General features: G+C 50.1%; 1 protein-coding gene across 2 annotated transcripts in view; it reads right to left on the minus strand.

Moving 5' to 3' along the window:
• Impa2 (inositol monophosphatase 2) overlaps positions 1–13,884 on the minus strand; it is a 30,406-nt gene extending 16,522 nt beyond the window's left edge. The window contains exons 1-2 of one of the 2 annotated variants that reach the window (XM_041639339.1): positions 13,601–13,884; positions 1,638–1,771 (exon numbers count right to left, since the gene is read on the minus strand). In XM_041639339.1, the coding sequence (XP_041495273.1) occupies positions 1,638–1,771; positions 13,601–13,702 (236 nt within the window). In that variant the 5' untranslated portion in view covers positions 13,703–13,884. The remainder of the gene's footprint in view (positions 1–1,637; positions 1,772–13,600) is intronic. The other variant, XM_041639340.1, reaches the window with a different exon arrangement.
• Between the last annotated feature and the right edge of the window lie 239 nt (positions 13,885–14,123).

The raw sequence follows: 14,123 nt of genomic DNA on the forward strand, positions 1-14,123 counted from the left end.
TCAGGGAGGTGCCTGAAGCCCCAAACTATACAGGCTATTGCACTGTTGCTGGTTGCCCACCAGAACTAGAAAGGAAGCCCCTAAGGCTGAACACACCACGTGCTTTGGTGGAGGACTTAAGAGAAAACAAACCGGAAGCTGTCTCCCTGCTGACCAGCTTTCACAGTGCTGGGAAGTGTTATGAAGGCTTCAGAAGGGAGAGAAAACACCGATGGTCTTACTCTGCTGTGGACACTGTGTATCACCAACCTGCCAGGCAAGATGTGCCTGCCCACTTTCCGACTGGATGAGGCCCATTCCATAGGAGGGAAGGGTATCATGTATGGTATCATGGAAAGTCTGTGGCTGGAGACATCATAGATCCTAGTAGATTAGTTACTATTAAATATTGACATCTAAGTCCACAGATCAGTGCTGCTGTCAACTCTGGGCAGAGAAAAGTCTTTTTGTAGTGGACGACAGTTACTGCAGACTTAGAACTTGTCTAAGTGCTGAGAGAAAGTGACTGTTGAGTGTTTAGCCCTAAATGAGGTCCATCACCCCCTCCAAGGCTCAGGGAACACAGAGGAAGAGGGAGCAGGAAGGATTTACAAGCCAGAGGAAGGGGTGGAGTGTTGGGAACTGTCATCATCTAGCTATGGCCTGGCTGTTACACTCTCGAACTCTCGGCAGCTAGAACCTGTCAATAGTCCTTCAGGGAACGGGGAGGAGCTCATGAGACCCAGCCCCTTCCTGAAGATCTACAGGTAGTTAACAGCTGCTAAGGCAGGAGAGGCATTTTCTTCAGTGATGTAACCACTGGTGAGATGGATGCCTGGCCCTTGGCAAATAGTCCCTCACCCTAAAATAATTCTTGTAAAAGTCATTGGTTCAGAGAGAGGGAAGAGGGGATGGACAGACAGACATGGAAGGAGGAGACCAAGACACTAGCTGGGAAGAAGCACCAGAAGTTGGAAGGGGACAAGAGATGGCAATGAGGAGTGAATATGGCCAAAATGTTAACACATGTATAAAAATGTTATAATGAAAGCCACTGTTATATATATGCTAATGAAAAACAAAGACAAATAAACCAAAAATTAAAACAAAATCCAAAATTTCTCATATGTCTGGAAACAGAACTATAAAATAAAGTCAATGATAAGCACAATGTAAAGTAAATGACTAGAAAACAAGAATCTCATATTTACCACAGAGAGACCCTGTCTCGAAAAAAGCAAAAAAAAAAAAAAAAAAAAGAATCTCATATTTACTGATTGTACATGTAAGTACTTCTGGGGAAAGAAAACTACAGAACAGTCTAATGAAATTATTTGTCTAAAGAAATTATTTTTAATATACATTTAAGAAATCAGAGGCTTGGGCTGGAAAGATGGCTCAGCCGTTAAAGGCTAGGCTCACAACCAAAAATATAAGAAATCAGAGGCTCTTCCATATTCCTAAGGAGACATGAGGACTGGATGGTTGTCGAGGTAGCAGTAAAGAGAACAGACGCAATCAGTTTTCTTCCCTAAAAATGGAAGGACCAGGCCTGGGCTGGGCAACTTGGGGTTTCCCACCTGCCCCTCAGTGACAAGTGGCAGAGCCTTTCAGCTGTGTGAGAGTTACCCGGGCATGCCTCCAAAGAGGATATTCACCTGTGGGAAGGAAACCGCTTTCGCAACTCAGAAACTATCAAGTCTTCGACACGGTGATCTGTCTCTGTCACCAGATCTGCAGCGGAGGTTTTGGTCGAGACATGCTTTTCTTCACCGAGGGCTTTCCTGATGATCTGAAACAAGAGCGTGGCAGGCGGTGAGAACTCTTGGCCTCCTCCTCCTACCCAGCCCCTAGCACTCTGTTTTTGGGTACTGGCTGGCTTTGGCAAGGACCTGCAGTTACCCTCCTCCTACTTCAATGAGGCATCGTATCATGCTGGGCTCTCAGGACCTTTAGGAACTGTAACCACCACAAGACAGACTCCCTACCTGAGACTCTACATTCAAATTCCATTTGAAACTCTACTCTGGAAGAAAAGGTTTTGAAAAATGCTGGAACGTCATCGACTGGAACATCATCAATGGGAACTCCCCCAAATAAGACGGCATGTCACACAGGTTTGCCTCCTAGAATTCCGTGATTTCAAATTGGCAAGATTTGTGTATAAAAACTTTCCTCTGATTCACTTCACAAATCACACAAACATGCGGTGTGCCTCGGAATGCATGCTACAAACGTCCCCACGAGAGCTGAACTGCCACGGGAACCAAGGATGGCTCTTGATGCTGTTTGCAGAACAGCACCAGTTGCCCAAGGGGCACATCAAAGATACTGGAGGCATCTAAGGGACCACAAATGCAGGCTCTACAACTGGGCAAGATGCAACACATCTGGACTGAACCCACTGTAAGGGTAAGGCCTGGTTTAGCACCATTTCTGTTGGCCTGGGGTAGTCCCAGAAACCTCTAGAGACCTGAACAAGAAATCAGCTGTCGGTCCATTGCTGAATGTTTCAAAAGGATACATTTCAGCTTGTGGGAAAAAGTGCTACCTCCAGTTCTATCTGGGGCTGTTTTATCCAAGTGTGTCTAAAACTGGATAAAAGTGGCGGTCAGGAAACCTAAATAGACCTGCCTTGTTCCCTCCAGAACCAGCTACCTCACCAAAGCATGTGTTTCTCTCCAAAGTGCCGTGATGACGTCAGTCTCCAGGATCTTCGTAAAGGTGGAAGGAGAAAAGTGGGACACAAAGTTGTCCTTTGGTCTCCACAAGCGTATATATGCCCCATCCCCATGAACACATACATAATAAATTAATAAAAAAGTACTACCCAGACTGGCTACTCAGACTTGATATCCTTTGTTCATTTATGACACTTAGTCCATAGCATCTGACAAGCAGTACCTGGCCCAACTCCTGTATACTAAAGACACCAAGGTCTATGTACTAATGATGCCAAGGTGGAGAGGACTTTAGTGGGGAGGAGGGCTGTAAATAGAATCTTTTAAATTACTTTTCACGCTGGGCAGTGGTGGCGTACGCCTTTAATCCCAGCACTCGGGAGGCAGAGGCAGGCGGATCTCTGTGAGTTCAAGGCCAGCCTGGTCTAGAAGAGCTAGTTCCAGGACAGGAACCAAAAGCTACGGAGAAACCCTGTCTCGAAAATCCAAAAAAAATAAAATAAAATAAAAAAATTACATTTCACTTCTGTGTTGTATGTGTGTCTGGCCATCTGTGAGCACACACAAGCCACAGTATACATGGGGAAAGCAGGAAAATCTGCAGGAGTTGGCATGTCCCAGATATCAAACACAGATCCTCAGGCTTGGTGGCTCATCTATCCGGCCCACAGATGGAATCTTAAAGAACAATCAGAAACATGACACCTAGTGGTCCCTCCTCTCTGCTTCACTGTCCTTCCCATAACTGACCCATGATGAGCCTACCAAGGTGAGACTATGTTTGAATCTGGGCTCCAAAAATAACAGATAATCATGATAGATTTGAGATGTGATGGGAAATATGAAAATCATGAGGCCACCTACAGTCCATTAACGTCAGCTCGCCACTGTTCATATCCTGCCGGCCTCCAACCTGCACTGCAGGGCTTCCTGTCTTGAATTGGCAATATCCTGTCTATTACCACCATGCTAATTCTCTTACAACACCAATTTACACACAGTGTCTGTGTAACCAACCTCCACGGTGCTCATAAATTCAACACTCTTTACTGTCCAGCTCACATAGAACCTGACATCCTCCAGGAATCCCAGTTCTGGGCCAGTCCAGGCAGGCCACTTGGCACTGTGTGTATATCTTATACAGGGAAGGAGATTCAGCGTGTGTGTGCAGCCAGTGTATCTGGGTAATGTGATGTGTATGCTGCGGTGGGAGAGGCAGGAGAAAGTAAGAACAGGGGAGAGAGACCCATCTCAAGGGTCTAACAGGACCACACAGCACCAGAGTTTCCGGGATCTGCTGGGAGAAGACTGGTTGCCAGGTCAGGGTTGGGGTCTGAGATCAACATTTCTGGCAAGATTCATCACGGTAAGGAGGCAGGGAAGTATTCATACCTTGGAGCAAGGAGGGTCACCGGGAGGCTGGGTCAGTCTCATTTGGCAGAAGATGTGTGTGTGTGTGTGTGTGTGTTCATGCAAAGATATCTCCATTTTGAAACCAGTGCCTCCTGGGACCTGCTTAAGAGGAAGCAGCCATGAAACCAGTTAGCCTGATACACACCCATGTGGTCTCCATGTAGAAGATGGATTAAGGATTAAAGACAAAGATCTGAAAACTCCCCAGTGGCTTCCTACTGCTGCCAGAAGGACCCCAAACACGACATGGCCAGATCCTTGCCAGCCTGTCACTTCATCTCTTATGGGTTACCATACCAAGCTGCTCTCCTACATCTGTCTCTGACTTCCTGCTTATTGTGGCAGAATGTTCCTATCCAGGGCCTTCACCGTCTGGTCCTCCATCTACTTCTCCCTACCTGCGGCTGTCTTGTAGGTGGAGTTGGCTGTGCTGCTCCCATGGCAACAAGAGCTCCACCACAGCAGAGGCTCCCTGACATTTTATCTTGTTGCTTGTTTTCTCCTCCAGCACAGAGCTGTGGGAATGGAAGGACAGAGTGCTGGAGTGGTTCCTACCACGTTCCTTCCAACAGGACCACTGATGTCTGTGTAAACACCAGCCACCCCTGTGTCTGTTCTCTTGCCTCCTTTTCTGGTTGTGCTAACCCAGGTTCCATTGGGCCCAGAGCCTGCTATCCTCGGGGCCTTCCTAAAAACGTGGCCTCGCCGGGCGGTGGTGGCGCACGCCTTTAATCCCAGCACTCGGGAGGCAGAGGCAGGCGGATCTCTGTGAGTTCGAGACCAGCCTGGTCTACAAGAGCTAGTTCCAGGACAGGCTCCAAAACCACAGAGAAACCCTGTCTTGAAAAACCAAAAAAAAAAAAAAAAAAAAACGTGGCCTCATCTACTACCCTGCTTCCAAAGCTGAACTCAGTCTGCCTCAGGCACTCGCCCCCACCCTAAGCAGCCAGCTGTACCTCCATAACCATGCATCTCCTCTCTGTGTACAGCACAGAAGGCCCTCACTACCCTAGATGTCAAGGTCACAAGGAAGGAGTGCAGCAGCTTCTGGACTTGGCCTTAGGCATCTATCTTCCCTTCTTCCTTTCAGGACCAGAGACCCCATGTTTCAGGAGGGCCCAGAGCTGCCTTCAAAGGTTATCCTGACTTCCCTCTTGTGCTGCTGGGTTTGATATGGAGACACCACTGCAACTTCGGAGCCACAGCCTCAAAAAGACTGTGCTCCCCTTCAGTGTGTTTCTTCCTTCACAAGTTCGTGATCCCCACTAATGACAACCAGGGCAGTCACAAGAAGAGGGCCCTCGGCACAGGAGAAAGGACCTTGGCTCCTGGGGGTTCCACAAGCAGAGCCTCTCTCTGGGCCCTATGTTAACTGTACTTCCTAAAGGCCAACAAGAGCCCCGTCTCTCATGTCTACCCTCCTCCTTCCATGCTCTCCCTCTAAGGCTGACATTCTTCTCTGAGGCTTTCAGTGCCAGACCTTCCCTTCCCATCTGTCGTGGTTTGAGTGAGCATGACCCCAACAGCCAACAGGCGCATACACTTGAATCTTGAATGCTTGGTCACCAAGGGGTTTGAAAGAATTCCAAAGATTAGGTGGTGTGTTGTTCGTTCGTTCTCTCTTTCCTCTCTCTCTCTCTCTCTCTCTCTCTCTCTCTCTCTCTCTCTCTGCCTGTGGATCAGGATGCATTTCCCAGCTACTGTTCCAATGCCATATGTACTGCCATGCTCCCACCATGATAATGGACCAAGCCTCTGAAACTGTAAGAAATCCACCAATTAGATGCTTTCGTTTCTATTCCAGTGAAGAGACACATGACTCTTTATTTATTGGTTTTTCGAGACAGAGTTTCTCTATGTATCCCTGACTGTCCTGACACTCACTTTGTAGACCAGGCTGGCCTCGAACTCAAAGAGATCCACCTGCCTCTGCTTTTCAAGTGCTTGGAATAAAGGTGCTCACCACTGCCGCCCCACATGACCAGAGCTTTTTTTCTTTTTCTTAAAGATTTTCTTTATTTATCACGTATACAGTGCTCTGCCTGCATGTATGCCTGCAGGCCAGAAGAGAGCACTAGATCTCATTACATGTGGGTGGTGGGAATTGAACTTAGGACCTCTGGAAGAGCAGCCAGTGCTCTTAACCACTGAACCATCTCTCCAGCCTCCACAGCAACTTTTATAAAAGAAAAACATTTAATTGAGGTGGCGTGCAGTGTCAGAGGCTCAGTCCATTATCATGATGGAGAGCATGGCGGCACGCAGGCAGACATGGTGCTGGAGAAGGAGCTGACACATGTTGATAAGCAGGCAACATGAAGTAGACTGTAACAATGGCCATATGAGACCTCAAAGCCCACCTCCACAGTGACACACTTCCTCCAACAAGACCATACCTACTCCACGAGGCCATACCTCCTAATAGTGCCTTTGCGATTATGATGTCCAATTATTCAAACTACCAGTGTCTCTTCACAGCCATAGAACAGTGGCTGAGACACCACTCTTCCCTCTGACTCAACCTGAAAGTCACCCCCTCCACAACAGGCCCACCACGGAGACCAGCATTTGTTCCACAGGACTGCAGCACAATGAAACCTGAAGGCTCCCCACCGCACTTAGCACTTGGTGAGAACCCCTTCATTCCGTGTCCATCTCTCACAAGCGTGGGTTGCCACACCTGAAGGGCCCCGGGAACACTTGCTGATGGAGCAGATAAAGATGTCCTGCTGCTGTACAGAACCACCCACCAACCACACTAACAAGTGTTCTTGTGACATCATGTCTAACCTCAGGGACACTTATAAGCTTGGTTTTCTAGTTCCAAAAGACACGCAGTTGAGTGTGGAGCTCAGGGGCTCTGTGGGCAACTTGGGCCTGGTCACTAAGACCCCAAAGCCTCCATCCACAACCAGGCCTCACCTCACTACAGATTCTACAACAGTGGAGCAGCATGGATTGGGGAGAGGGGTGACATGTTGTACTGTGATGTACAAGCTGTTCATTTTTTTGCCTTGTGTGTTGCCATAGCTGCCAGAGACAGAACGTACCTGTGTCCTCCAACAGTGGGACGGGTGTGTCCCCCTTACCCACCTCATGCACTCCATCAGGTCCTGATCTCTCACTAAGCCTTGTGCATGCCTTCTCCCGGTGCCACCCTTGTTTTTGGAGACAGGGTCTTGTACAGGCCAGGCCAGCATTGCACTGGTACTTTTTCTGCCTCAACTTCTGGAGTGTGGAGACTACAGAATGCAGCGAGGTAACTTGCTTTTTGTATCTTGAGCGGCAGGTCCTTCATACCCAGCCGGAAGTGTACTTGGCCTTGAGGCCACCTGGGACCATTCCACGCCAGGCTCAGACCCTCTCTGGTTATCCTCCTGCCTGCTTCCTCCCATCTGTGTCTCTGGACACAATGTCCCTTTTAGTTAGTCCTAGCTACTGCTGAACCCATCACTGACTCTCCCAGTCACTCCTCAGCACATATAGGTCTTGGCTGAGCCCCCTCTCCTTGGCTAGTGGCTGGAAGTCACAGCATTTAGCTACTGAGGAGGGGGCAGAGGCACTGACTGTCCCTTCCTTGGACTCAAAGCAGTAAGCCTTTCCCCTGAGCAGCTTCAGGACAAGCTCAGTTTCTGCAGGCAGCACGTTCAGAATGGCACCTGCCCAGGGGGACCCACACACGGGGACACTCCACAAATACACTTTCCTTATCCACCTTCTTGCTCGGACCCACCTCCTATCACTGATGGAGTAGGAAGGATAAACTACTTTTAATTCAGCAGCTACTCGGGACCCCGAGCCCCAGCATCCTTGTCTGGAGCAACAGTGGCATTGTTTTCAGTACTGGCCAGGTGCCCATGCTGACCACCACACTCGCAGACTCCCACCACTCTGGTTTTTGTAAGAACACAGACCTGACAAAATTCAATGGCTTATGGCCAGGTCAGAGACCTATTTCAAACATGCCACGTAAAAATGTCAAGCAGGGGCCTAAAATCTGAGGTTAAGAAAAGTTTGATTTCTGGGACTGGCTCTACATTAAAAAAAAAAAAAAAAAAGAGGAACACAAAAGAAAATTTAACTCCTAAATCTCCCACACCTAGGGAAGGTGATACACTGTTTTCAGTCAAGTGATAAGATTTAAAGACCTGCAACCCTGCTCTGTGGCCATGGCTAAACTGCAGAGTTCGAGATGGGAATGTATGTTGAGTACTAGCTAAAACCCTTTCCCATGACTCCTTCCCCTTAATTTTAGAGATATTAAGCATTCTACCAGCAACAAGTTAATGTGTACTGTTATGTTTTAAGCCCCTTTCTATGACTCTTTTCCCTTCATTCTTAAGAGATTTTAGTCAGTCAACGAGCAACAAGTTAGTGTATGCTTTAATTTTTTTTTAACAGTTACTATCTACAGCATGTTCTTTGGAGACTTCCTGGCATGACTTTCTCCCCTCTCCAAAGAGCCCTCGGTTAATGTTTAATATATAAAATGTGGACCTAAGTCTCTAAAGTCTGAATTCCAAACTCAAAAAAGAAAGGTATGCATCTCCTTTAATATCAGACAGCCTAAGCCGAGTGCCTATTCTAGCCCAGCATGCACCTCTCTTTCTCATGCCCAGTGGCTGACCCTCTAGGGTTCATCTTAGGCTTTCTCAGCTCCTGGATTCTGTACTCCATCTCAGCCACACCATCTTCATATGCACTCTTATCCCGTGTCCTCCCCTTCACCCTCCTGAGCCCATCACCTAGTCTTCTTGAGGATAGAAATTAACTATGACATCTTTCAGGAAGCTGTCCCCACCTCTCAGGTCCTTTGGCCGGCTTCTGGGACTAGTCTCTAGCCACTGCGAAGAAACATCTGGCAACACTTACCAGAGGCTAGGAGCAAGCAGAGATAGCAACACTGGGGTCCTAAGACTGGCTCAGCCTGGGGAAACCAAACCCTCCCCTCAACTCCCAGGAGAAGGCAGCTGCAGGCCTGCTGAGGCTGGGAGAGAGGGGTGGCCAGGACCCTCCTCTCTTCTGCACCCTACTTTGTTCCCAGCACCCAGAGGCTTTATTCAGTTTCCACCTACCTCAGCGCTGGGGCGGGGATGGAAGCGGAATGCCTGGAACTGATTGTCAACTTTACACTCTTCTGGCTATGGGATTCTGGTTACGTGATTTTAGCCTTGTCCTTCCCCAGCCCCAAGGTCTTATTGCCATTGGCAGAGCTTCCTTTGGGTTAGCAAAGGACCACCTCAGGGCCTCAGAGACCAGGACTGGCGCTCCGCCAGCTTTTCCTCAGGTGAGACCAAAGAGGACTTCTACCGGACTTCCTATCTGCCAAGAACTACAGGTGCCAGGCACGGGAGCAAGTCTTCTCTCTGTGGAGAAGGTTCTCTGTTCCCATTTTTCTCAGACAGCTCTTGTCAGCACAATGAAGTGTGAGAAATACAAAGAGGGATGTCCCAAAGTTCCTAAGCCCGTTCCCTTGGGGTAAAAAAACCAAAAGCTAAATAAAATGTGGAAGCCGGGGCAGCTCACACATGTCTGTAACTCCAGTTCCACGGGATCTGACACCTTCACACCAATGCACATAAAATAAAGCTACATAAATTATTAAACCAAAGAAAAGAAAAACATCCCTTTCATCACGATTCTGTATAAGGAGATCAACAGCTGGCTTCTCAGGTGCAGTCAGGAACCTGGAAAACCAGCACAGTTTCTGGGTTCACGTGCGCGGTTGCCTCACAGGGACCCTGCCCTTAAGGAAGGCTCGTTGTGCAGCTCTATGGTGGAGTACTTGCTGGAAACGCTGGATTTCAGCACTAGGGCAGCGGCAGGGAGAGGACCAAATGCTCAAAGGCTGGCTCCTGGGGGGGGGGGGGGGGAGGGAGCAAGTGAGGCAGAGACTGAAGCAGACGGGGAGACGGTGGAAATGTGAGGTCACCACCTTTCTCACCTCCTCAGTGGCAGATGTCTCAGCCCAGGCAGGAGAAAGGAGCCACCAGGATGAAGAGGCCATACAGGGGCATTTGGGACTCTCCCGAAGAGACCCTAGCCTGGGGTGATATGCCCTGTAGGTTGACCAGCCACTCCACGATCACATCTCCTCTCTCCTGCAACCTGCATCCACTCCGGCTCTTCACCAAGACGTCCACTGGCCGCCTGTACACCACACGCTTGGAATGGCCCCACACCTGCTCTGCTCCACCTGCAGCTCACTGTCTCTGGACACCGCAAATCCAGCAGGCAACCTGATTTTCAGGCCCACGTCCCTGATGCTATCCTAGCACCCCGTCCCTCATGACCTACACCCAGCCCGAACTGTCACCTCAGCCTTCAAAAATCAATCATTTCTCACCACTGCTTTACACAGCCCAGTCATATTCGTATGGGATCCACACAGCAGCCAGGCGGGGTCTGGCTGTTGAGCCCCACACAGGACTCTACACAAGACCGCGCGTCACAAACAGAACATAGGGCTGAAGTTCCCGAGCTGCTCGACACATGTTGCCTGGTGGAGAACTTCAGTGTTTTAGTGCTGCGGTTTTAAAACAAATAGTATTGAAGAAGTAACATGTGCAAGACATCTGAACCAACAATGAAACAGTCTCAACTCCCCGAACCACCTTTTGCAACCGCACAGAAGTCAGCTACCGTGACTAGATCTGACCTGTCCCTTTCATCCATGACCAACTCTCTGTCAGACCTGGCATCTGCTGGGACTGAAGAGGGTGTGGTCAGATTGGGCAAGGAGGTGTCAGGAGACATACCTAGGTTTGACTGACGAGACCTATCTGTGGGACGTGCAGGCATTATCTGTCTGTAAGTTATTGTTAGCCCGCCAGGAAAGGACGGCTGTCAGACATGCTCTTCCTGTTCACCAAACCAATTGGCCTGGCCCGTTGTCACCATTACTCAGTACAGAGAAAGGAGTACACCTGTATGAGCAGCCGGCATCAGAAAGGTGTGAGTATCCAGATATGTGAGGTTTTTAATGCATGCAGTTGGGATCAGGCCTGTTCAACACTCTTTTCTACAGTATGATTAATATACAAAATACAGCATCACTAAAGAAAATTTGAAGTTCTCAGTTGACAACAACTGTAAAATTTTAAACTATATTATCATAATTTTTCAAAACCATTGATAATAAGCTCAATTTTGCAGTCAGAAAAGCTGTTTATCTTCCTGTTCCCCTACAGAAAATACTACAATGAGCTGGCATTACAGTGCACACCTATAATCCCAGTATTGGGAGGCAGGGCTAAGGTCAACCTGCGCTAAATATGGAGACTGTCAGAAGGGAGGAAAGGAAAGAACAGAAGGAAAGAGACAGAAAACACGATAAGGGCTGGGGGTGTAGCTAAGTGGTAGAGCATACCCTAGAGGCCCTGGCTGGGGTCCCTTGCAAAACACACATGCATGTCCCTATCCACATACATGTGTGCACACATACAAACACACACACACACACACACACACACTCTTGCAGCCTCTTTAGCACGTGAGCAGCTGGGACTTCTGAAGGGCGGGAACAACTCCAGTAGGCTAAGGATAAACCGGTGGAGTGCACAGGAGGTAAGGGGGAGAGAGAAGAGACAGCAAGGCAAGGGGCATCTCTGGGCAGGGAGCTCTCTCAGGATGGAGCAAAAGGAACGTGCGAGGAGATAGTGAAGTCTGGGGACACTGGACAAATATCTTGGGAGCTCCCTCCCTTTGAGGCCCTGACCTTGTAGCAGACAGCACCCAGACCCTCAGCTGGCAATGGAGAGTAAGCAGCCCGTGATGAACTAGCAGAGCACCCACACAGGGGGAGCCCGTGCCCCAGGAGGACTCAAAGATGTCACCCACCGTCTTTCCGCCCTCACCGGGCTGCCTCGCTACAGGCCGCTTTCTCCGGTCAGTACCTGGTTCCTACAGATCATTTAGAGAATCTTTCCCTCTTTACAGGTTAGTTACTGTGACCTCGCCTGTCTTCTGTTTCTCTCAGCTTTTCCCTCGCTCAATGCCAGCCAGGCAGGAAACCGCATAATTCCCAAGAGGGCGCCCAGAGTCCTGAGCTCCCTGACCAGACTCCTAATGTCAGAATCTTTATTTCACTGCCTCTTTTTTTTTTTTTTTTAAAGCTTTTTTGCTGTTGGGAAATTGCAACTGTGCCTGTGGTACTGCAAACTTCCGATGAGCACCGCTGAATAGGAAAAATGACTTAAACCTCCATTCCTTTAAAGATTGAAATCTGAAAGGCCACAGAACCTGCAACTCCACTCAACAGCTTCCACACAGCAGTGCCTAAGTCCTAGTTTCTCAAAGTCCCCAGGGGAAAAGGCTTTAGAGCAGAGTCTTAAAGTTCCTCCACCCACTGACATCTGACATCGCTCTCTCTAGAAGGATGCTGTTGTTGGAACAGAAGCGAGGAGATGGGAGAGAGGGCTGCCACTTCCTGCTCCCAGAGGATCTATTTTCTAGGATGAGGGTTTGTCTGAGTTACAGGCTTTATCACTGTCTGTGAAGGGCTGGATTCTCCACAATGCACAGATAATTCAAAGTATCTGTTCTTCCGGTTGTTGCTACGTTGGGATGGCTTTGTACATGTACTACTCCACTGGGCTCCATCCCCAGCACCATGGCAACACCTTTTAATACAGACTTCCCCTTGAAAGTATTTTCAGATACACCTGAAAATAATGCCCCCCTTTTTTGGATATAAGTCTTTCTGTGCACAGCACTACGGTAACTCCTGCCCCCCCCCCCCCCCCCGCCCAAGTCAGCAGTATGCAACCACGTTTTAAGGAGCAAAACACGGTGCAAGGCCTGCTCTGCCGTCCTGGGGAGCCAGTGCATATACACCCCACCAATGTTATAAGTTCGGCACTGCTGAAGAGACTGAGGAACAGTTAGGGGGCGAACACAAAAATGAAAAAGAAAAACAGAGACTCCACAGTTAAGCTTTCAAACCCAGTCTGGTTTTCTTCAGCTTTGCGCTGGTTTCCATCCTTCCGGCAGTCTAACGAGTTCCTCCTGAACTCGGGTCTGTGCCAGTCACTCCCTGGAGGCGCTCTCAGGCTGTGAGCCTAGGCTGCCTGGCCTCAGGATGCCCGGAGAAAGACAATCAGCTGCAACCCAGCCAGAGCTCCACGCGCCTGGGGTTGAAACAGGGAGCCTCGACAACCGGCTGCAGGTTTGGTCCTTAAAAAGAAGCCAACTGCGGTATTCTAGCCTGGGAGGGACGTTTGCTTTCCAGGTGACTCAAACGCCAAGGTCAAGTACCCAGCAGTTGGCCATTCCTTCGCCAAAAGAGAAGCGCGTCCCTCACGCTTTCCCGAAGGCTGCGCCCTTCTTCTCGCCGTGGTGGTGACCCCACGCTCCCCAAGCTCGCCTCCTCCCGCAGCAGGGGGTTGAAGAGCCAAAACAAGGTGCACCCCAGAAACAACACAGGCCCTGTCCTTGCAACTCGCCCCGCTCCCGCCCACGCGCCGGCAGCACTCCCACGCTGCCCATCTCGGGGGTGCCTCAGGGCTGGACGCGGCCACCGTGCTCACCTGTCCCGCTCGCAACGCCAACTGCACCGCCACTTCGAAGCACTCGTCCCAGGGGCCCACTCCCCGCACCGCCTCCTCCTCCTCCTCGCTGCTCGGCTTCATCGAGGCTTCGCCGGGCCCCGCCACCTTCAGTTCAGTTCCGCGTGCTGCGGCCGGACCCGGGCTCCCGCTCGTTGCAGCCGCCAACACCGGAGGTTCCGCACGCTCTTTTCACGTTCCCGCCAAGCCGTGCCTCAGCCCGCGCGCCGTGCAGCAGGAAGGCCGGCAAGAAGTTGCAGCGCAAGTAGGCGCGCCTCGTGCCCCACCCCCTACGCCCCATTTGCCCCGCCCTCGCCCCGCCCTCACATCACAGGCCCCGCCTCTCATCATTAGTTCCTCCTCCCCACAACAGCCCCCGCCCCGCGCTCTTTGCCCCACCCTTCACCGTTCGCTCCGCCCTCTCCCCCCGCGGCCCCCCCCCCCCCGTGCTCGCCCCGCCCAACCACGCGGTAAACCACGCCCACTTCTCAGCCTGTCCATACCT

Source organism: Microtus oregoni, unplaced genomic scaffold (genome assembly GCF_018167655.1).
Source record: "Microtus oregoni isolate MIOR12 unplaced genomic scaffold, Mior012 000057F_ref0000458, whole genome shotgun sequence".
In the NCBI taxonomy this organism is placed as follows: domain Eukaryota; kingdom Metazoa; phylum Chordata; class Mammalia; order Rodentia; family Cricetidae; genus Microtus; species Microtus oregoni.